The 24,939-nt window shown below is 35.1% G+C and overlaps 1 protein-coding gene across 2 annotated transcripts in view; it reads left to right on the forward strand.

Annotated features, from left to right (window-relative positions):
- The window catches only part of LOC136843612 (telomere-associated protein RIF1-like), a 55,245-nt gene that overhangs the window by 1,625 nt on the left and 28,681 nt on the right, over window positions 1-24,939 (forward strand). For both annotated transcript variants that reach the window (XM_067112146.1, XM_067112145.1), the window contains exons 2-12: window positions 5,511-5,609; window positions 5,747-7,450; window positions 8,685-8,868; window positions 9,575-9,697; window positions 13,074-13,317; window positions 13,898-14,479; window positions 14,713-14,882; window positions 15,007-15,176; window positions 15,410-19,269; window positions 24,034-24,145; window positions 24,494-24,588. In XM_067112146.1, the coding sequence (XP_066968247.1) occupies window positions 5,518-5,609; window positions 5,747-7,450; window positions 8,685-8,868; window positions 9,575-9,697; window positions 13,074-13,317; window positions 13,898-14,479; window positions 14,713-14,882; window positions 15,007-15,176; window positions 15,410-19,269; window positions 24,034-24,145; window positions 24,494-24,588 (7,336 nt within the window). In that variant the 5' untranslated portion in view covers window positions 5,511-5,517. The remainder of the gene's footprint in view (window positions 1-5,510; window positions 5,610-5,746; window positions 7,451-8,684; window positions 8,869-9,574; window positions 9,698-13,073; window positions 13,318-13,897; window positions 14,480-14,712; window positions 14,883-15,006; window positions 15,177-15,409; window positions 19,270-24,033; window positions 24,146-24,493; window positions 24,589-24,939) is intronic.

Raw genomic sequence — 24,939 nt, forward strand, 5'->3', positions numbered from 1 at the left:
TATGTCGACCAAAGCCTCGTGGCTTTGAGAAGGGAGGCTAGCAAGCTCACCTGGGTGCTGGGAAGGCTATAAGATATGCCTAAGGTTACCCTAGTTTTACTGTACTACTTGTAGCCCACTAGGCCTATATCGTATGTGCTGGGTGTGGATTTAGGTTAGGCTTGGTATGTGGTACACTATATAAGGCATAGTAAGCTAGGAGACTGATAGCCTGTGAAACAATGTAGCCAAGGCTGTAGATCCTACCCTTTAGTTAGGCTTAGCCCATGCAAGTTCATGGGCTCTCTTACAGCATTTAGAGACTAACTTGTAATTCTTTAAAAGAAGACTTTATATGAGAAACATATCTAACAAAATTTAGGGCAATTTTGTTACTAAATATTACTAAAAATAGCTTATGAAAATATTAAGACAACATGACACGTCCTTTCCTCATGCATTGTCAAATAGGTGTTTTGCCTAAGGGGATGGGGAGGAGGAAATCAATTATAGCTTTGGGTCATTTGCCCTGGTTAATCCTTTTCATTAAAGGACACCCGTACTTGACTATCAAGACAAACTTTGGTAATATGAAAAATACAAGGAAAAAGTTCCTCCAAAACAAAAAAACAAAGAAAACAACCATTACAAATAAAGAAAAATATGTAGATTATGTGAAGAAGCATTCGAAAATTATGAATTAGGCTACAGGGCTTAATATTTTTATGATTTAACCCTTAAGGGACAGGCTAAATATATATCAAGCTCACCCCAGGACTGGGCAAAACTATAAGGTTGGCCAAGTTAAGAAAAAACACATCAGTGGAATGAGGAAGATATGCAAATGCACATGGTATAAGAAAAAAAATCTTAAAATTTTTCCCTACCTTCCATGGGAAGTTGAAAGTGACTATTTACAACCCTGTATTGGGCCTCTTTTATAAAACACTCATAAAAATGTTAGTTTTACCAAGTTATGCATGTTTTTTCTAATTTATTTTTTGTAAGATTATAATTGCAGCCCGTATAGTATCATAACAGATAAGAACTAAAATCAGTAACAAATTCTAGTATATATGTTATAAATTATTTATGAGATTTACTGAGATGGGGTGTTGCAGTAACTTTTTGTGAGGTATATGTGTTTTTTCTAATATTTCTTTGCACTTTTCTTTCCAAAATTACAATTATAGCTGAATACTATCGTAAAAGATAAGAACTTAAATCAGCAGCAATCCCTGGGTATATTTATGAGCAAATAAATAAAAAGACGTCATGGAGTTGCAAAGAGGTAGTACATACCCCTCAGAAATCTCAAGGCATACTCATCGATGTCTCTCCTGTGCTTAGGTATTATAGTTGTCATAAGTCATTTATGGACCATTGAAGTGCTATAACGTTCAAACAGTATGACGCGTAATATTAATACTCGTATGAGGATTTCTGTCCGTTACCCAAATCCTCATATGAGGATTCCTGTCCATTAAGGGTTAAAGAAAAGAGATTGTTAATTGGAATTATATAATGTTTATATTTGATTTAATTTTTGCTCACAAACAGTATCTTCATATCTGATGTAATCTTTCCGTTTTCAAAAGAAGCATGAACTCAACGCTGTTATAAGAAAAAGAAAATGAGGAAATACCACAGAGGATTATAACAGATTAAGATGGAAAGAAACGGTATCCATAATATGCAAGTTTACTTCGAGAAACAAAAATATGTCAACACCTTAAGGTTACTAACAAAAATATGTCAACACCTTAAGGTGACTGGTCCCCCCTTTTTGACTGACTTCATTGGTTCACCTATACAGTAGTTGGTTTTCTCCCATCTGTCCATCCACAGGTGAAGATGTGCCACATGTGCATGTGAGACATTTGAATGTATATATATAAATATATAAGAATCTGCACACATTCTTATGTAAATCATAAGTAAGCCAAATTGCAACGAGGATATAGCTTACCTATACTGTACAAGGACAAGAAGATGAGCTTGTATCAAACAGCCTGCTCATATCAAACACAAACGAATGATTGGCTTTTAGTATTTGTTTTATCTTGCTGATATAGCCCACAAACTGTTCAGATCACAAGACTTCCTTATCATTCAAACTTTATTCTATGTACAGCTTCATTGCATGAATATGAAGATAACAAAATTAGGCTATACAGTATCCACATCAGTAAACAGGAAAAATAACTTTTAATGATGATGAACGCTAACAAGGATGGCAAGGATGGAAAGATGGCCATATCCTATTGATTTGCCAGATGTTTACTTTTACTGACCATCTTTCAAGCACTTTAATTTCATATTAGTAAAAATTATTTTTGTATTATAACCTTTATTTATTCACTCTATCTTTCCAATGCCTTAAAAAAAGAGGCTAGGCTAGACTTTCATTCCAACGATGATGGGACTCCGTGAGATATCATACTTTTGCTTGATAAGTTATTTGCAAAGTACTTCTGAAATTGTCCAGTCAGTGAGGTAATATAATGGTTTATATGCTCACAAAAAAGTACTCTGAAAAGAGTAGCTGTTCTTTTCACCTACTCCAGACAGCCTCCTAGACTACAATATTTCATTCAGTTTTGAGTATTACCCTACTCATGTAATTTATAAGCAAGAAATAATTAAAATACCTTTCATTTGCACTCTCATAGCTAGATGTCTTTTTACTGACCTACAGTATGATAAAACATAGTACTGTACAGCATTGTGAAAGCGCATTGTTCCTTTGTGTTTGATCTGTGCAGGCTATTTGGTACAACTATGTCTTTTGTGTGCTTGCATTGTTATAATAGCAAAATAAATTGACATTTTTATGGTCTATATCAGAAGATGTGGGGGTTCTTTGCATATATGAGCAGTCAGAAATATTATTGATGAAATAGTTTTAATTTTTAACACAATAAGTCTTTAATATCCAAAACCTTCATTTCATCTAGTCGAGCTAGCTATGTGTAGTGCCACTTCTACCTAAATCCTACATTAGTGAGTGGACAGATGAAATGAAAGAGAATATAGTATTACTGTATACACAGTGATTTTAACAATAAAGTAGCTTACAGGTATCCAGTGCCCAATCCCATTGTTAGTTATTGGCATAGTCCTATGGTAGATAGGCTAAACCAGTCTTTACTGTGTTCTTGGGCTTTCCAAAATCGAAAATTTCCATCTCCATCTTTCAAGAGATTTGCTGATAATTCAGAAGACAAATCTGGTATCAAATTTAGTGAAATAAGATGCTGCCATCTAAGAAAAGTAGCAGTTATAAATGCCAAGGCCAAATATCAATCCTCTAAAAATTCTTTTAGCCAATACTGTGCACATTCTCTGTAGCCGATTTTTTTTTTACCAAGTTGTTTACTGAAGGAGCTGCCAAGCTTAAGTTAACAGTAAGTTAACAAGAAAAAAATTCCCATCAGATAGGGTCACACATTTTGTTGAGCTTGTTGGCTAGGCCGTCCAAGTGAGAATTGAATATGGAGTGTTATGACATGAAATGCAATGGATTATAGTAAATAAAAAACAATACGTCCTCCCAAAACATCAATGAAAGCATAAATATATGCAGGAGCATGGATAAATGTTGATTAATGCAATTAAGCAGCAACAAAGAAATTGGAAAAAGAACTAGGCTTGCCAAAAATCAAGACCTCAGTTGGTTTCTCCAAGAACCTAAAAGATGAGAAGGCCTGAGAGAATGTTGAGAAGAAACTAAAGATATGTATATTTTTTAAAAACTGATAGGCCGTGTTGTGGATTAATAATTTATAGAAAGTTGTGTTCAGAGAATTGCCCTGATGGGTGGACCAAATGGCCTCCATATATTAACCAGGTGATATATGATGATAAAGGTAAAATTGGTTGACTGAAATTGCACCAGACAAGGCCGAGACTATGATAACCAGTTCTGGTTGTTATCGAGACAAATTTTTGTAGAATTTTTGAAATTTAATAGTCATGGTATAGCCTAGGCTATGCCAAGCCTAGCAGCATAATACATCACCAAATAACATTCATGTATTTTGAGATTGCATAGTTCATGGTTCATGTATATCTGACTATTATTCGTCATGCAGACAACTTATTTTTTTTTGTCTCCTCAGCCTCTGTATGTAATTGTAGCGAAACATTTTTGGAAAGCTTATGTAAGGGTCAAGAAAGCCAGTAACAAATGAACTGCACAAACAGTAATTTTTTCAGTCAATAACTAGTTTGTGTCCAAAATATCAATCATGGGAAACTTTATCTAGAACTGAGATGTCACAAGGCTACTAAATAGATACAGGATGTCCAAACCTTTCGTTCCCAAACCTCATCTAGAGCTCCGAGTCCATGCTTGGCCTTGGAATTGATCACCCCAACCTTATCTAGAGTGCTGTAAAATACAGGGAGTGACTTTGCCTCAGGATTGATCTTCCCAACCTTAGCTAGAGTGCCTTAAAATACAGGGAGGCATTTTAACCTTACCAGACCTTGGAGTACCATAAATCATAAAGGTGAAATACAGTGGACCCCCACCTATTCGCAGTGCCAGATTCATGGCTTTACCTATCCGCAGATTTTTTTTTTTTTTTTTTTTTTTTGTGGAAAGTATATCCACGTCATTCATGGAATATTCGCATATTTGCTGAATTTTTTCATAGAGAAATATTTACTAATTACTGTACTGTATTTTCATATTTTCGTGACTAAATGCATTTTTTGTGATAAAACCATTAAATTACTGGGGTAAAAGAATTTTTAGAAGATTTTTTTTTTTGGTGTTTGAACTATCAAAATAGGCAGTTATAAGCATTTTTAGAGGGATGTCAGGTGTTCATGGATTTTAGCTATTCGCAGTGGGCGTTTGTGGTATGCATCCCCTGCGAATCCCAGGGTTGACTGTACAGTATATGAATTGGTCTTGATCTAACACAACACACCAAGGTCCTAAGTGGCAAGGGAGCTGCCCATGTGTCCCTCCAAACCATTGCAAGCATGCTTATTTTTTACCTCAAGGTTAGAAGGTACAAAGCTGGAAGGCAAATCTTTCCTCCTACCCCAGCCATTGTAATTCTGATTAATTCAACCTAAGGTTTTTTTTGGAGAAGCTTTTATCTGTGGAAAGGCATACTAACATTGACAAAATATTGTTCAACTTATTTTTTCATAAAATATCATTTATGACCTCAATTAGCATACAGTACACATTTTAGTGGATAGTAGAACAAAGGTCTCTCATAGGCTATATGTGAGATCATTGCCAGGGCTTGGGCAGCTTCATCCTAATGCCATGCTTGCTCCACAGCTTGTTATTCCTTCCCTGACTGTGAAAGTAGGGAGGAAAACATATTTTGCTCATTGCCCAGTTATTGCTTAAAAAAAGCAGTGTTTTATTTTTATTTTTTTTTTAGCATGTGTATCAGAAGTGGAAATTGGTAAAAACACCATTCTTCTTCATGATTCATTGTTTTTGTTTTGTTTCTTCTTCTCCTTCTTCTTCTTCTGGATTCATTGTTGTTTTTCTATTACAGGGGTGCCATGAAAGAGGGCACCGACTTGGAAGAGTTGGTGGAGCAGTTTACGGCACAAATAGTGTCCGTAAGACTCTCTGCCTACCGAACTCTCATACAGTAAGTTTTTGTTAAGTTAATTTGTAAGTGTAATTGATTCTCAGTCATATTTATCCATATGTTTGACATTGTTATTGCATTTTTATATTAGAAGTTCATTAGAGAATTTTACATGGTTTTATTCTTATCTTTTGCAGAAAATGTACAGGTGGTGGGGCTATGGTCAAGTACAACTGGAGCAATTTCTTGTCAGAAGAGGACACTAAGAAGACAATACTCAATATCAAAACAGATTTATCCAGTGATTCAGAGGAATTAAGCTATGAGGCAGCAGGTGCTTGTGGGTGCCTCTTGGCAAGTGGGAGCTTTGTTAGCATGCTTCAAGCATCTTCCCAAAAAGATATTGTGGAAGATCTCATTAAAGTGATAAGAGAGAAGAAAGGAAAGAAAGTTGTTGTGCGGACCTTGTGGTGTATTTCCAGAAGTAAATTTGGTCATGATGTTTACAAGGAGAAAGCTGCTGTTCTGGTAGAAGCAGTTTGTGATATTCTCAAAAATGAAACTTCAGCCTCAGCTGCCCTTGAAGCACTGCAAGTTATTCATGCATTAATGGAGATTATCCCTGATATTGTTATGAAAGATCTTAGGATATGGTTTCCTATCACTTTCAAGTATGTCATTCATGAGGCTGATAGAGTTCGTAGTATTGTCTTTATAATACTATACAGTGTAAAAACGTTCTTAGATGATTCCAGTGATAAGGGAGAATCAAGAAATTTTGTTATTGCATGCTTGGCAGCAGAGATGCATTCCAAGACATGCAAAAAAATGAGAGAGTTAGTAAGTAAAGATAGTACTGATATCCTCAGAGGATGGAGACTCATTGTTCAGATTTTAGGAACAGTGCTGCATAAGGGCACAAGCTTGATCAATGATCTTCTTGAAGTTGTAGAAAAGGGATTTAAGAGCACCACTCCTGCAGTAAGGGTGGAAGCCTTCAGATGCTGGAAAGCATTGATAGATAATTTTGCTCTGGACTTGGATGTCTTGACACACCATAAGAGACTGAAGTTACTCCTAGCTCCTTTGAAAGCTAATAATGCCAAGAGTGAGGCAATAGCCCATGAAAAGCTGTTAGTGTGGTGGCATCTGGTTGTGAGATTGAAGAAGCATGCTGCCTCTCAATTCGACACATTGATGATACCACTTCTCAAGTTCTGTTTTAGCAGCACCTCACCTTCATCTCCCGGTGGCCAAAATATAGGTTTAGCCCAGCGAAACCTAATGATGTCTGTTGCTGCTTCTCCTGGTTGCAAATTTCCTGGATTGGTTATGTTAAGTGCAGAATTAATAGCTCAGATTTTGTCTGCTGGAATAGATATTCCTGAACGTCAGGCATTTGTTTTTAGTATCTCCCCTTTAGAGGAGCCATTGATAAATGACACGCTGTTTGTCCGTTCTCTTCAGTTGCTCTTTGCTTGTATTGGTGAAGTTTTTCATTCATTCAATGATGAGACTGATGATGTTAAAAGGAGGAATAGGCAGAGTGCATTAGTTGTTTTAATAATTCAGTCGGTCGTCATTCGTATATTAAAAGTGGTTAAGAGTGAGGGAAATAAGAAGGAATCGATTGAGCAAGTTAAAGAAATGTTCACATTGTTCTCAGAAATTGAGCACAGCTGTAGACCTGGAGATCCCCTGAGTGATTATGTATTAAAATTTTATGAAATCATCACAACAAGCCAAGGATTAGCCCTGCCACTGTCTGTCATTAATTCAAGGCAGTACAATATCTCTACAGGAAACACAATGCAAGACATGATGAGTGGAACACTATCAAACCATATTATTCAGCAGCTATGTAAACCACCTTTGCTTCACTTGGCAACAAAAAAAGAGGAGTAAGTTGTAATTGGATTTTCATAATGGAATATACATTAGTTGCTAATGTAAATTTTTGTGCACTTTCTGTTTCCAGTTTTCTGATATTGCCATTTTATTTGTGCTCGTAATATGTTATACTGTATTTTATTACTTTGTTTTTCAATACTTTTCTTTGTGAGGTTGGTTACAAGTTGTATACTGTAATTCTAAGCTTTAAATTTGATTTTGTTCTGCTAAAGAGAGGTTTATATTTTTCATGCTATGAAGTTCAAGTTTTTCAAAGGCCTTGAAACAAATAAGTTATTGGATGCTAGAAAATTTGAGGTAATTGAAGTAATGTATACTTTTATGATTACAGTGCTGTACTGTAATGTTTTTTTTTACCTTATATTATCCGAATACTTTATCTTGAATGAATTTAAATGCCTTTATTCTTCATTTCAAATTACTGTATATTTGTAGCCAGATCTATGGGAATACTGTAGATGCTTTCTAAGACCCTTTTGTGGAATATCTTGACAAGCCAGGCCTGTGCTGGGCAAAGATAATACTGTACATACTGTACTGTCAGATATAACCAAATTAACTAACTTCTTCACTTGCATGTAATTCAAGTCTATATGGCTTATTTAGAAACGGAGGTGAAATGATTCACAGGATTACTAACAAGCAGTTTAAAAGTTACTCTGTAAAAGAGGGCATACAGTATGTACAGAATAACATCATTACCTGTTTTCTTGAGATATGCACTCCTGTACATATGTATAGCCATTTCCTTAATACTGTGGGTCCAGAAACAAAAATCATATGATTTAATACAAGAATCAAGGAAACAAACCTCTGGCTTCATGAATTGTCATAACACTATATGGCTTATACAGTACTGTTTAATTTTAATTTATGTCAAATAGCAATTCGGTTAAAAAAATAATGTTCTTTCTTGGTAGTTTTGGAAAATGCTGCAAAATTACAGCTTTGGCTGGTGATGTGACATGTCAGTTTTAAATATTTCCATACCACTTCCTTACGCAAAAGGAAGGTAGAAACATGATGAAAATTGGAACTGCTAGTAAGGTTGACTGCCAAGTGTAATGCTTTGGTAAATATACGGAATATTTTTTATAATTTTTATATATCATGAGTTTGGTTCCTTAGACAAAAATATTCGGATAACTGGTGCTTTACTACTTGCATTAATGATACTTGAATATTGGTTGATATGCATTGTGATGTTGCTATTTTTAATTGCAGATACTTCACTGTTTGGATTACTGTTCTTGGTAATAGCAAGCCGTCAACAGGAAAGCTTGGATTTTTGCAGTATGTTGTTAAAGAGATTGAAGGTGCTGAACCATTTTTCAGCTCAAATCACCCAGACACACTCCGTAGAATGTGGGCTTGTGCAGTAAGGCAGCTGCTTTCCCATATTGAGCAGGTAGGTTACCAAAAATGTTAGTATTGTTCAGTAAACTAGGGAGTGCCTTCCTCTTAGCCTTCAGTACACACTTTTGATGTGTAAGAAATGTTCACGTAAAGAACCAAATATGTTTAATGGTCAAAATTCCCCTGCTGCACTTAGATGTCAAATTGTTCAGGAGCTTGGGGAAAGACCTTATTTGTTAATATCTAGCAATGTCAAGTACTTATTGGTGAAATATTTACTAATTACAGGTGGACTAAAATGGCTAAATTGTAAACAATTTTATGTACAAATAATGGATAAGAATATCCATTAAGTACCCAGCACATCAAAGTGGGGATGATTTGTGGTATATAGTTAATTAACTTGAACAGTAGTTATGAGAGAAAAAAAAATTCTCAAGCTTGCCATTTCTTATGGTCTTGATTAGTTATCTTTGCATATCATTCCAAAAACAAGTAACTCCTGGGTGTAATAACTAAAGAAACTGCAAGTTTTATTGCTACTGCAAGTTTATATTTGGGATTTTAAAATTTTTATAATTTCATTTATGAATACACATTTAATAGTTTTATCTACCTTGGCATTAATAATTATACAAGGTAGGTTACCTGTAAAAGTATTTTGGACATTAGAAGCCCTTAACTGTCAGCATCTTAAATTCTTACAAGCTAGTACAATATATGTAGTAATTGTTTTTGCCATAACTTATTTTTTACAGACCCAAATCATTGACCAAGGTGATGGGATGGAGCATGATTGGACTTGTATTTATAACATGTTGCTGTTTCCCATAAATCAGTCTGTTACTGGATTTAAAAATACAAGTGAAGAATTCAACCAGGTGAGTTAATTTCGTTCATTTCAAGTTTTTAAACTGTATTGTGATAAATGCCGTCATGCAAATGTAATGAAGCTTGAAATACAAGCGAATCGGGACATTTTCACAAATCAGAGCAGTGATGTTTCTTTAATTTAGTCTTGAACTCTTGCAATAATCAACAGATAACTAGCATAGGAAATTGTATAAAAACCACGTTAAACAGTTTCAGTTCACTTTATACAATGATTTATACCTAATGTTTACCACTGCAAGTGTATTTACTTGGGTTTGGTACTTCTCATTTATGAAGAAATTGTTCCAGTTTACTAATTCTGTTCATGTTACCTGACTTGTTATTAGTCACACTTCTCACAAATTTAGATCTCCCAATTTTAGGTATATGAAATACATTGAATTTGTTTGTGTTCTTCAGTTTCATTTTTTTTTGCCTGGTAATACCCTAATGGCCCACTGTTTTCATATTTAAATATTCATATACAGTGCTTTTCCAAGCTTAAGTCTGTTTTTAATCTAGGTAGAGAAGCCTATGCTATGAACTTTTCACACATTTGCTCATTTAAATGAAATGCACTAATTTTCAGTTTAGTTTTGCCAAGTTATGATAAGGGTTCGTTAACATAATCTAAGCATTGAACTACTCTCAACCCTTACCTAATAAAGCACCATAAAAAGAGAAAGATTGCAAAGCAAGTTTTCACAGAATGGAAGTGTTTTGAAAAGTATTATAGAATTTTCTCTTAAGCCGTTAAACATGTGCATCAGTAATACTACTAAGAAGACTGTTCCACTGATACAGCTATGGGAATGGAAGAACGGGCAGTATGACAATGTTTCATGTCAATGTAATGTTGATGCAGATGCTCGGTAAAGCAAGTAGCAAGCACTAATATTCTTGAGGCTTAGGCTTAGGCACCAGGTGTGTTGGTGAAAGTTCATGGTTGGAGTAGAACTTATGGAAGATGGCAATGCAGATAATCATACATTAGTGGTCCAGATTATATTTACAGTTGCAAAAATAAAGATCTTACTATGTCAAGAAGCCTTGTTGGATCAATAGATCTCTGCTGGGTGCTGACATCGAGACAAGTTACAATATTTCACCAAAAGATATGAAGCATTTAGTATTAATAGCAGCATCTCTCCAGGTATAGGAAGCTTATAACTGTAATACCTAATTTTCTAGCAGAAATTTAACTGGAAATTCTGGTAAAATTTTATTTCCTCCAGTTTTCTTTTTACTTTATTCAACAGTTAAATTTTTATCCTGAGAGTTCATAAGTAACGATAATCTTCATTTTTAGGTTATAGAGAAATGAAATTGGAATGTTAAAAATTTTGACATTTTTCTTCTATAAATTTAATTGAAAATTCTGGTACAGGCAGTCCCCGGTTATCGGAGGGGGTTGCTTTCCGACGGCGTGACGATAAGCAAAAATTGACGATAACCAGAGATTGGTGCCTCTGTTGGGTATGTTTTGGCACCAATACCCGATCATTGGTGCCAATAAGCGGAAATTGGTGCATATTGGCACCGAAAATCACCGATTTTCGTTGCTAGACGAGGCCCGTTAAACCGGATCGCCAATAACCAAGCCTGCCGATAACCAAGGACTGCTTGTAAAATGTTATTTCCTGCAGTTCCTTTCTATTTCATTCTGTGACTAAATGTTCATCTTCGGGTGCGTAAGTAACAATAATCTTAATTTTTTGGATTACAAAGAACCGAAGCATAATTGTTGAAAATTTAGTTGAAAATTTTAGATTTTTTTCTACATTCAGACCCACAGAAATATGAATGAAAAATCAAGTAAAATTTTATCTACTTTTTCATTCTGTTACTAAATATTTATGCCCAGCGTGGATAAATAACACTAATCTGTTTTTGGGTCATGGAAAATGAAAATGAAACATTGAAAAATTTTACATTTTTCTATATACAGACCTGCAAAAATCTGACTGAAAATTCTGGTAACATTTTTTTCCTGTAGCTTTTTATTTCATTTTGTAAATGAAAATAAAAAGCTAAATCTTTATTCTCAGTGAGCATAAAATACATTATTTTGGGTTAGAGAGAACTGCAGTTAAAACCTTGAAAAATTTGACATTATATGTATCTGCTGACCTGGAGATAGTTTAGTTAAAAATTAGGTAAAATTTTATTTTATTCAGTGTCCTCTTATTTTGTTCCATGACTATTCTCAGAATGCATAAATAATGCTTATCTTCATTTTTGGGTCATAGAGAACTGAAACTGAAATGCTGAAAAATGTATATTTTTTATATGCAGAGCTTAGTAAATTTTACCAAAAATTTTGGTAAAACTTTATTTCTGCCAGTTTCCTTTTATTTTATCAGCTAAATCTTCATCATCAGATTACACAGATAACTAATCTTCATTTTCTTGTCATAGAGCCCTGAAATGGAAATTAAAGAAATTTTACATTATTTGTTTGTGGACCTTCAGAAATTTTTCACAAAATTCCTGTAAAATTGAATTTCCTCTAGTTAGATTTTTGTTTTAATTTCACGCTATGACTATTCTTTATCCTTAAAGTATGTATGTAACACTAATCTTCATTTTTGGGTCAAGGAGAACTTAAATTGAGCGGCTGAAAAATTTGGCATTTTTCCGGAAGTGTATCTAAGGAAATTTGACAGAAAATGCTGGTAAAACTATATTTCCTTTAGTTTCCATGTTTTCATTCTAACTAAATCTCTATCCTCATGGGTCATAGAGAATTGATATTGAAATAAATTTGATATTTTTTCAATATACCAAGTTGTGGAAATTTGATCATTTTTTGTAAAAAAAATTTTATTTCCTAATTTTTTAGTTCCATTTTATAGCTAAATCTTTATCCTTTCAGTACCTAAATAACACTAATCCCCCATTTTGGGTTGTAGAAAACTAAAAATGAAATTTGAAAAATCTGCCTTTTTTTTCTGTTTTCACCTCCATGGTACTTACATGGGTTGCTACAAATAAAAACCAGATATTATTGTTTGGCCCTTGGCTTTTGGTTGGCAACCATCTTGAATGTCAGTTCTGATAAACTACTGTTAGACATTAAGAGAGTTGGTTATTCCTCAGTGGGTTTAATGAGAATTGAAAACCCAACAGAGTTTTGGGTAATGAAGGGTGTAAACAGCTCCATGCTTAAGGAGTGTTGGACATTCTGAAAAGTAAGATTACAGTGAGCCATACCTACTTTCTCAATGAAAGTGAAAGTTCAAGTAGTTTTTGCTGAATAAATGTTGATATTCAGTAAAGTGAGACAGTCTTTATTTTACATACGTTTTAAAGTTGTTCTTGTTGGATTTTAAAGTGTTTTAAGCATGCATGTGCTAATGTTTTATGTATATTTATATTCTGCAGAAAGTGGTTGTGGATTGGAGTGAGTTATGGTCTAAATTCACAGAGCTCACACCTTTGGCTGTTACAGCAGATCCCAACAGTGAAATAGAATACATTGCAAGAGGAATGGTAAATGTTTTTAAGAGAGTGATAGCAGTATCGACGTCAGAGAATTATGGCGTCACCTACAACCTCATGGCTAACTTCCTGTTGTTATTGACACAGAAAATGAGATATTCTGAATTAGGCAAACCATCTCTGAAGCGTAAGTGGAGATTACTTTTCCCTATTGATGTAAAAGGACAATATTTTAAACAAAACAAACAATGGTTTTTTGTTCTTTCCATTCTTTCTTATTGTATGTGGTGGAAAGATTGATTTTGCAGATGAAACTGGGACAAGGGCAAGAAGCCTCACCAATACTTAATCAGTCTTATGCTTTTTTTTAATAACTTTTTTTTTTTTCACTCAAAGTATTGTGCATTGTTTCATGCTCTCATAATGGGGTTTTTCTAGGTTTCATGCCACCTTGCAAAACTTTATTTGATAAATGTTATCTTTTTCTCTAGTTACAGAAAGATCATTAATGGTTAGTAGTAATGACATTCATAATGATTAGCTAAATTTTAGTGGTGAGTAAGATTAAAGTTAGTGATCCAGATAATGTTACTGCTTTGATACCACATAACTTGTTGTAATGGAAGTTTTGTAGTTAGCCCAAATTTAATTACTAGTTGTAATTATTTGTATTAAGTCAGAGTTAATGTTTGCAGTAATTATTTGTATTAAGTCAGAATTAATGTTTGCAGTAATTATTTGTATTAAGTCAGAATTAATGTTTGCAGAGGTAAACAGCCCAGCCAAGGCAAAGAAGAAATTGCATCCATTGTGCAATTTATCTGGATGTGTTGAATTATTTGCATTGCTATTTATGGGCCTGATGCGGATGGGAGCCTGTCCTGGTCGTATCAGCACAGCCCATTTATTATGTGAAAGTATCATGAACATATTGAGAGGAGTTCATCAAGAGAAGCTGATAAATCCCTTAATTGCTGAGGTATTGCCTACAATTACTGAAGGTTTCAAAGTCAGTCCTTTTATTAGATTCAGTGCTGATGTTGGAAGACAGTTTGTGAAAGTTTTGAGGGGTTTCTCCCTAATGTTTGAAGAACAAATTGGATCAGCTCACACTGCTGATCATATAAATAGATTGGAGCCCCTATTCCTGCTTACCTTGACCTCAACTACAAAAGAGATAAAACAGGCTGGACGGCAGTTTTGGAAATCTTCATTTTCTAATACTAGTCACAGTATACCATCAGCCTTATATGAAGTGTTGAAGGAATGCTCTCTTCCTCCTGCTAGCCTAAATGAATCTCAGGATGATTTTGAAGAATTCAATACCAATCCTAAAGAAAATGTTCCTGGTAAGTCCATGCAGCTACAGTATTATGATTTGTAGAATTCTGGTAAAAATCAGTAAAATGCAACTAGTTTCAAGGGATTTTATGGATCTACAGTATGTAGTTTATGGTATTAAAGTATTAATTTTGCCATTTTCTCATTTTTTCATGTGTTTTTGAATATTATGTTAATTACTTTTACTGTGATCAGCAATTTTATCGTAATCTTTTAATGTTTTCTGCTTGTTTTTCCTTAGATAATGTAATGCCTGGTAGCTTTTTAAAACGTGCTGGTGGTGTTGATGGTTTACTAAAGTATGATTCTCCAAAGTCAAAATTTGACTCTCCTAAGGCTAATAGGTTAAGTCTTGGGACACCAAAAACAAAAGAAAAGAAGAGAATCAGTCTGCATGAGATGAATGAAGAGGTCAGTACATCTTCCTTACTTCTGTTTGATTTTATGTATTTATTTTTTTTGCCAGTTGCTGTTGAAATTATATTCAGTAGTTTTAGAATAAAGTATCTCAAGAGATGATGTTGTTTTTATATAGGAATTTGTGAAGGTGTCTTCTCCAAAACCTTCACGTAGAGTTCTGACGGAACATCAAATTGAGAAGTTGAAGGAAAGAAGAGACATTCCAGCCCTGTATTCTGATCTTTCACAGTCAGCTTCTCAAATAATTATTCCCACACAGTTTGCTTCACAGCAATCCTTTGAAGAGTAAGTGACTATTTAGGTGCGTAATACTGTTGCGAATGGGATTTGGTACAAAGCTATTTTGATCTTCATTTTTGTATTTTGTGCCAGTATTTCAAATAGTAGATTTTCTTCTTGTCAGTAACTTTTTAAATTTGGAATTGAAATATAGTTACTAGACATATTTTTGTTGTGCAGCTAAAGAGTGTAACTAAATGGCTACAAATAACTGTTCGTAACAGTCATTTGTTTTACAGGTCAATATTGAGTGAAGCACCCAATTCCAAGAAGGTATCAGAAGATGAAAAGTTATCACCGAAGCAGTTGACATTTACAGGGTTACTGAATCCTGATAAAAGAGATGATAAAATAAATAAGGCAGTATCACCAAGTGTGATTGGGAGGAGGAGTATGCCAGTTCAAACATCCCTTGGTAAAGGCGAAGCTGAAAGTAGCAATAAATCCATAGGTTCTGATGAGGACATGGAAGAGGAAGTGGAAATTAAAGATGGCAAGGTGGGTGATGGAAATGCAAAGGAAGTTCATGAGAGAAACATTAGTAATAAAATAAGAAATATTGATGATAATGAAGTGTGTGCACTGCAAAAGGACAGTGAATATATTCCTATTGAAAATGACACTTTAGATTCAAAGGTCTCCAGTAAGAAGTCTTGTTCACAGTTGCAACATTCCAAAGAGACTGACTTGAAAAGCAGTGTGGCTTCAGAATTAAAAGAGAGTGCTAATACTAACCATTCCCGGTCTGCACCTGAAGTTGAAATTCTTGTGGATGGGGATAATGTCAAGCTTTCTGAAATGAAGGAAAATATTGAGAGTCCAGCAGCTGTTTCTCTTATGGAAGGTGGAGCTCGTTTACGGTCTGTCAGGAAGCAAGGACTTTCCAAGAATGAGGCGTCTGTTTGCAAGGATTCACAAGATAAGAACAAGGTCTTAGATACCCCAAAATCACAAGCTTCTACCAAGAACAAGAAATCTACCCCAAGGTCAAGTGTGCCAGGAGTTAGAACACGTAGAAGCAGAGGGGTTGTTGAACATTTGGAGCTGTGTGATAAAGCTACTCATGATAAAGAACAACCTGCAAGTGATTCATTCGTAAAAGATAAAGCAGGAGCAGGGGAAGATGAAGACGGACAAATTTCTCAACCTGTTAGGACTGAAGAAGAATGTAATGATGTTACAATTTATGAACCTGTAAATTCTGGAGAAACTGAATCCAAGAAGAGTACGGAATTACCGTCTGTGGTTGAAGGTGTGGACAGTAATAATGAAAAATTAGTTGATAATGAACAAGTGTGCTTGTCACCACATGAGGAAACTAACATTGAAGGGGACGAGAGTAACATTAAAGGAAGGATGCCGCTACCATCACCACAAAAATGTAATAAAGAGAAGAAGGAAATGTCCTTCAAAACAGTCAAAACTTATCCAGGTAAAATGAAAGACAATGTGAATAGTGATTACACAGATGAAGACCTAGATGAAGAACTTAGGAAGACTTCTGTAGTATTGCAAAATTCATTGAAGGACAGCCCTGTAGATGATAATCATGATACTCGATTTTTGTTGGATTCAAATAGAAGAAAAAGTCAGACTCCCAGCAAGAAGACTGTTGAAGATGTACGGAAGATTTTGAAGGGGCAAATGTCTGTAACCAAAAGCCTTTCAGAGTCCAGACCATCGAGAGACAAACCAGCATTAGTGAAGAGTCATTCATGTCCAGTTGCTAATGAAACAGAAGCTGCTTTGTCTACTGTGAAAAAGCAAACCCTATTTAATGAAGGCAACACATCATGTACTGTGGATGTTCCCAATGTAAAGTGTATTGCTGCAAAACCTGTCACTTTTGCTAAGGATGATGATGAAATGGATACAGATTCAGAAGAACTGGTTCCTAGCTCACAGGATGATGAATCTTTAACAGCCATGGCACATAAATTCCCTATATCACGTCTCGGCAAAAGGGAAAGTAATTTGAAAGATCAGACTGAAATTGTCAGAGAATCTGATGAAGATTGTGGGAAAGACAAGTCAACTCGGGTAAGTAGGAAAGCCAAGCGTAAACGATCCTTAAATGATGAAGTTGAGGAAGATGTTAAGCAAAGACTGAAGAGGAAGAGGACAGCCACTGTGGACAGGGAGAATTCTGGTGAGGGCTCTTGTATAGTAGGGGCTTCTGATGATGATGCTGAAAAGAGCAAGATAGCAACTCCTCAGAGTAAGGGAGATGAGGATGAAAGATCAAATAAAATTGGTAGAAAAAGCTCCAGTTCAAATAATACACCAAATAGTCAAAATAGTTGTGACTTGTTTGAGGGTAATGGACCAGTAACCACTCCACCAAAAGTGACTCGTTCTGGTCGCAAAATTGTTGCTCCAAAGAAGGATATGCCTGAACCGATGACACCACCAGGTTGTAGTTCTGGAAAGAAAAAAAAACCCTTGGAAAGTACAGTTGAAAGTCCAAAGAGTAAAGTATCACCAAGCTTGTTATGTAATGTATCTGATGGTCATGATGTAGAGAAAGCTCCAGAATCAGAGACTGTGTCCCAGGTTGAAAAGTCCCTGCCAAAAGAAACTGTTATACCTGAAGAAGAAGTAGAGACAGTGGCAAAGAGGAATGTCCAGAAAAAAATAACAGACATGTTCAGTAAGGAAAATAAAGAGCCAGTTCAAGGTAAAGTATCTCTTCCAGAGATGGACAAATTAGAAAATGACTTGCTTGAAAAGGAAAGTGCTTCTAGTGTTAATGACAGTATGAAGAATTATGGTTCAATTAATGAAAGTGACATGGGTGGTAGGGAGACCAATATTGTTTGTGCCTTTAAAGAAAAAAGTAATGTAAGAAATTCTGAAGATATGGTGTGTAGTGAAAGCAATACAACTAACAAGGAAATGGTATCGGGTGAAAAAGTACCAGTTATGTCTCCAGTAATAGAAGAAAGGATAAACACTTCAGAAGGTAAAGAAATTTCAAGAGAAAAGTGTTTGAGTCCTTTAAAAAATACCCGATCTCCCCTTAAAAAGAGGTTACCTCCTAACTTAGATTCATTGGAATTACTGAGCAGCAATAGCGACAACAACAGTCAGAAGTCAGTTGTAATGGTAACATCTGTACCAGAGAGTATTGATGTAGAGGAAATTGGTTCTTCTATTCCATCTACCACTGAAAAATCTGGAAAGGTGTTGTCACCAAAGAAGAAGTGGTCACAAGCAGCCAGAGAGTCTGAAATGGCATTTTCAAGAAGAGAAGAGTATGAAATCTCATCAGTTGATGTTTCAGAGGACAAAGACTCAAACGCAGATGAAAGAAATTTGGCATCTCAACCAAGTAGTCTGATAAAAGAGAATGCTTCGGACCAGAATAGAAACAAATTAATCAAGTTAAGTGATGAATCACATCAACCAAGCATAAGTATAAGTTCTTCACAAAAGATCTCAGAAAAACCAGTTCAAATTGAAAGTGATGATGACAGTGATATGGAAGTTGATGTTGAAATGATTGATCAAGAGCAGCTGGAAAAGAGTATAAAGGCTACCTCTGAATGTATGGAGACTGCTATTGGTGCTTCAGTGTCTGTAACTGAAGATGATGTTATTGATATATCAAGCTCTAGTTCGGTATCCCCAGAAAGTAGAGATAAGTCAGAAAATTTAGTGGTTTTATCTAAGGACTCTAAAAAGGTCCAAAGCAATGAAGCAGACCCTGAAAATGTTATAGTGTTGAGTAATGAAAGTAAGGATGGTTCTGATGAAGTGCCAAAAAGTAGCAGTAAATCAAGTGACTCAAGTTCCTTAGAAAATGCACAGAGGATAGATGAAGAACTCCAAGAAGTTGACCGGAAGAGTAGTAAGAGCCCAAAGAAGGATAGAATTTTCAAAATCAATGTTGAAGAAAAGCAGTCTGAAGAGGAGAGTTCTCCAGAAAAATCCTCTGTTTCTAAATTTACCCACACTATAGGGACACCTGAACGTCAAAAGAAATTTGCTTCCATGAAATATGCAGGAAGTAGAGCTGCTATGCTGGTTGCCTGTGCAAAACAAAACATAAAGAATAGAAGTAATGATGGAGAGTCACCATCGAAGTTGACTGTTGGAGGTAAGTTGATGTTTGTAGTTATTGTGTATCTCACCAGCTGCCCAACCAGTCTAGCTTAGAAAGTAGGGATGTAGAACTCTGTGTGTAGTTAATCTAATTTATAACTATATTAAAGTTTAAAGATGTACGGTTGGTTTTCTGCTACCTGCTTATCTGTATAATTTTGTCATAAAGTATTTTCATTCATTACAGTCTGACCTCGAAAATCCGGCACCCTTGGGACCAGGCCACTGCCAGGCCACAGAAAATCCCAGATAATAGAAATCACACCTAACAAACCCCCTATGCAAACAACCTTGCCAGCTCACTCCACATATAGTGCTGTTTTCAAAAGTAGAATAAAGCTATGAATGATCACTGTCATTAGTTAGGTTTAGTTCCTTAGCAAAATTCTTGCCTGCACAATGAGTATCTCTGTAGACATGGTCACACTTTTGCTACGTTGGAGCTTAAACCTCCTCTCTCTCTCTCTCTCTCTCTCTCTCTCTCTCTCTCTCTCTCTCTCTCTCTCTCTCTCTCTCTCTCTCTCTCTCTCTCTCACTCTCATATACAGAGAAGAGAGAGAGACCTGTTGGAGCTTAAACATTCTCTCTCTCTCTCTCTCTCTCTCTCTCTCTCTCTCTCTCTCTCTCTCTCTCTCTCTCTCTCTCTCTCTCTCTCTCTCTCTCTTTTGTTGGCCAGTTAGGTTGTTACACCAGCAGATATCTATTTCAAATAATACATTTGTATTAGGAATAATGATAATTTTAGTCACTGCTATTTTATGTACTATATGCAGTTATGTATATTTCATGCATTATTGTCATATTGTATTATAATTTATGAACATAGCAAATGCACGCCATTTGCATTCTGCTAATATTTACAATCTTAAAATCAGCTGATTGCATTTTACCGATATCATCACAATCATTAGTTGCTAAATGAAACACATTCGGAGATTCATTTTATCTGTAAATTAGCAGAGCAGTGTATGAAAATGCAACTTACTTTATTATTTATAAGTGCAGTAAATTAAATGAAGTACTGTAAAGCTGTGATTTCGCCAGTATTGGATGTTGCTCTTGGCTCTCCCAAAACTTTTTGTGGTCTGCACATTATCTGTTTCTTCAGCAACACCTACAACCATAAATTTAGTGGTATACTTTCTTAACACTTTTCTGTCCATTGAGTGAAGGATGAATAAAGATTTATTTTATTCTTATTTATGGAAGTCACCATTGAAAATTAGTAAGTTTTTAACAAGTCAACAACTGTAACGCAACCCTTAATAAACATGTGTTAGTTATGGTAACTGACATCGGCAAATGGCTGTTTCTCGATTCGATTGTTTATGTCAGTACAGAGCATCCTCAACTTACGGCGGGGTATCTGTTCCAGCGCTGTGCCAGAAGTTGATTTTTCTCTGTTATCGCCACTTATGGCACCATAACTTGAGTTTTGGTAATATAACTTGGTGTTGCATCAACTTACAGCGCTGTAAGCGCAGTTAACTTGATGTCTATTCTTCCTGTCAGCGCTGTTGACAGCGCTGTAAAACGCCATTAACGGCACTGAAAGGGCGCCGTAAGATTGAATTGCCGTAAGTCCGTACTGTTGTGCTTGCTGTTGTTTATGCCAGTGTCTTGTATGCAGTAGTAAGTGGTGGTTAATTATTAGAAATAGTAAAGAATTCTTAGACAGTTCATGACATTGGTAAGACATTAAAATAGTGATGAATTCTTAGACAAGTCACAGTTTTGGTAAGCTTGATTTAATGTATGAAGATTCACATTTAACTGAATGAGCTTTTGCTTATAGGTTTATTTATTAGTTAAAAGCTAACTTGGATATAAAATGCGTTATCAGTGGTATCTATTGAAACCCAGACAGGCATAGAAAGCCTAGCATAGCATAATCTACTGAAAGTACATCTTGCACTATACTATACACAATTTATATGATGAAATCATGTGTTTGGACAAAACTTCAATGATCGCATGATACATGAGATCGGAAGATACATGATTACATACACAAGTTATGGTTCTTTTGTATCCTGATTATTTTTGAGTTTCACAGAATGTATACAGTAAACCCCCTGTATTCGTGATCTCACGATTTGCGGACTCGCGTATTCACGGATTCTCTGTGGAACGTATCTACCCATTATTCGTGGAAAATTTGCCCATTTGCGGTATTTTTCACTGAGAAATATTCACCAATTACTGTATTTTTATCTCATTTTCATGACTAAATGCACTTTTTATGCTGAAACTATTAAAATACTCCGGTAATGCTTGAGTTACGATAATTCACCTTACGATAATTCGATTTTGCAATGGGGTAAGCAATTAATACTGATAGACAATATTATTTATAAAATATTTTTAAATTTCACGCGGGTACAGGCAGCAGCATAATCAGGCAGTGAGAGAGACCAAATTACAATAGACAACTCTTCCTCCATCTCTTTATCCCATCTTCTAGTTAAAAAAGTAAAAAAAAAAGTATACCTTAGTTTTACCAGACCACTGAGCTGATTAACAGCTCTCTTAGGGCTGGCCCGAAGGATTAGACTTATTTTATACGTGACTAAGAACCAATTGGTTACTTAGCAACGGGACCTACAGCTTATTGTGGAATCCGAACCACATTATAGCGAGAAATTAATTTCTATCACCAGAAATAAATTCCTCTAACTCTTCATCAGCCGGCCAGGGGAATTGAACTCTGGACCATCGAGTGACAGTCCGAAGCTCAAACGACTCGGCCAACGAAGGGCTATTAAATAAAAGAAAAAAAAAAAGTAAACGAGTATGATAAAAGTATTGTTAGTAACGTTATACTCTTGCATAAATGCGTACAGCCATAAACAACCGACCGAGAAACTGTTGTTTTGCTTATAACCGAATCGGATAACAACAGCCGTTTACCTGGTATTTCAACCATCGTGCAGTAATAAACAGTTACTGTAGCTTATAACACAAATGACTTTAAGGAAATAGGACTGATGTATTTTTACATTATACCCTTATTCGTTATGGATAAAATTTCGTCAAGGAAATATACTGCTAAATTTAAGCTGCAAGTTGTAGTTGAAGCTGAGAAAACAGTGTTCAAGCTGCTAATGACTATACTGTAAATTATCGTTCATTGGCAACATGGATGAAACTCGATTGTAATTAAGATTGGGGAGAAAGTATTTTAATCAAAACTATTGGGCATGAAAGAACACATTACTGTTATTTTTACGTCGATAAACGATAAATATGTAAAGTACTGTTATTTTTACGTCGATAAACGATAAATATGTAAAGTTCGTAAGTAATTAGGACTGATGTATTTTTACATTGTACCCTCATTCGGTATGGATAAAAGATCGTCAAGGAAATATACTGCTAAATTTAAGCTGCAAGTTGTAGTTGAAGCTGAGAAAACAATGTTCAAGCTGCTAATGACTATACTGTAAATTATCGTTCATTCGCAACATGGATGAAACTTGATTGTAATTAAGATTGGGGAGAAAGTATTTTAATCAAAACTACTGGGCATGAAAGAACACATTACCGTTATTTTTACGTCGATAAACGATAAATATGTAAAGTTCGTATTATGATGAAATCAAGTGAAAATAGTGAACGGAATCTTGAATTTTTTTTACACAAAACAAATGTCCCCAAACGGCTATCGTCATCTGTTAATGAAAAAATAGATGATTTAATTTTACAACGAGACATATTTTAGTTATATTTCAACTTGAAAACACTTCATATAATGAAAAATAACCTTGCCCCATATAAATAAAAGTATCTAGAGATTCATTTATGCTAACTAGAAGCAAGAAAAGCGCTCTGAACTGAATTAAATACAGCGAAATAAACACCGCATAAACGATTTCCAAACCAAAACATTGATCGCTATGACTGCAATTTATAATACAAAAGCAATATAAGAATATATACAATGTTACTGGATACAGTGAATTAAGGCATAACATGTTAAAAAATGCATATTCGTTATGTTGACGTTTGTATAATATGATATGTGAATATAGAGTACAGTATAATGTAGGCTACACATATATATATACAATGTTATTCAATTTCTCTTTGCACTGAATTATCTTAAGTCACTTTGCATGAACCTCCAGAATTAGTGATATTAATAATTACTATACCGTGTATGTATAGAGTATACTTTATAGTGTAGGCTAGGCTACCATATATGTACAGTATACATGGTACTGAATACCTAGTGTAGGGTAGGCTATGTTCGAGATATGTTTTGGTATTTCTGCGTTTTTTCCAACAAACGGGTTTTTTTTGGAACCTAACCCCATTGTAAGTAGGATAATACCTGTGTAAGCATTTTTAGTTTGCTTTGTGTCTGTTTGAACTATCAAAATAGGCAGTTCTAAGTGTTTTTAGAAGGGTTTTAAGTATTCACTGGTTAGCTATTTGCGGGGGCGGTGTGGTACTCGTCCCCCACGAATACGGGGAGTTTACTGTATGTTGGAAATAAACTGTGCTTGTGTATATACAGAGCAAGCCTCAGTTCCAAAATCTGAAAAAAATTCAAAAACTGAAATGTGTGGTGCCACCCATGTAGTCGCTCAAAAACTAATGGCAGCTGATTCAGAAACGTCCCAGACCTTGGGAGTTCCCAGACCACCAAATGAAGGATTTGTGAGGTCAGACTGTACCTTAATATTTTCATATTTACCATGTAACGCAATAGCATTAATGTTGACCTAACAGTTTATTATTTAATTGTTCTCCTTAGATGCTCTGAAGAATCGTCTTGGCAACTCACCTGTTCATAGAGGCAGTGCAAGAAGTGTCTCCCCTTCAGGGACTCCACCTACACCTAGTTGTAAAAAAAGGTCACATGAAAAGTTAGTGTGCAATACTAGTTACTAGTTGGTTCCAGTTGAAAAATTCAATATGGGATCATTCTTTGTCACTTGATTGTGTTAATCTGTGTTTTTAGAAAATCAGGTTCAGTAACCTGTTATTGAACTTACAATGTCAAATCAATTTAGGTAAGGATTTTAATGTAAAACCATTACTACATATTTTTATGGCACTTATGGTATTTCATTATGATTTAGTTATTGAGGTTGAAATTTTAAGGTCAGACCTGAAATTTTGTCTTGATAAAATTTTCAGTTGTATAAAATCGTGAATTGCATCTGTTGAAGTCACCATGAAATAGCCTTCACATAATTTTTTTATATTTTCAGTGAGAATGGGAAGCCTTGGGTTAAACATGAGCCCTCTCCAGATGCCACACCTTCCCCAAGTATATTGAAGAAATCTGGTGTAGATGAAAATTTAGGTGAGTGTTTTAAGTTCTCAATCAGAACTGCCTTGTGATGGCAATATAGATATTATTTGTTAGTGTTTGTTAGGTTGGACAAATTGAGCTTCAAAGTTACAACAGAATGAAGCATATGAACTTGTCTTTTTATCATTATATTTTAATCTTATTTTTTTAGAAAGTGGAATTATTATTTATTATTCAGTAGATGAAACCTCTTCATATGGAACAAGCCCACAGGGGCCAGTAACTTGAAATTCAAGCTTCCAAAGAATATGGTGTTCATTAGGAAGAAGTAAGAGGAAGTAAAGGGAAATACAGAAAGAAGAGATCCTGTTTATGAAAAAAGAAAATAAATTAATAAATTAA

This window comes from Macrobrachium rosenbergii, chromosome 12 (assembly GCF_040412425.1).
Source record: "Macrobrachium rosenbergii isolate ZJJX-2024 chromosome 12, ASM4041242v1, whole genome shotgun sequence".
NCBI lineage: Eukaryota > Metazoa > Arthropoda > Malacostraca > Decapoda > Palaemonidae > Macrobrachium > Macrobrachium rosenbergii.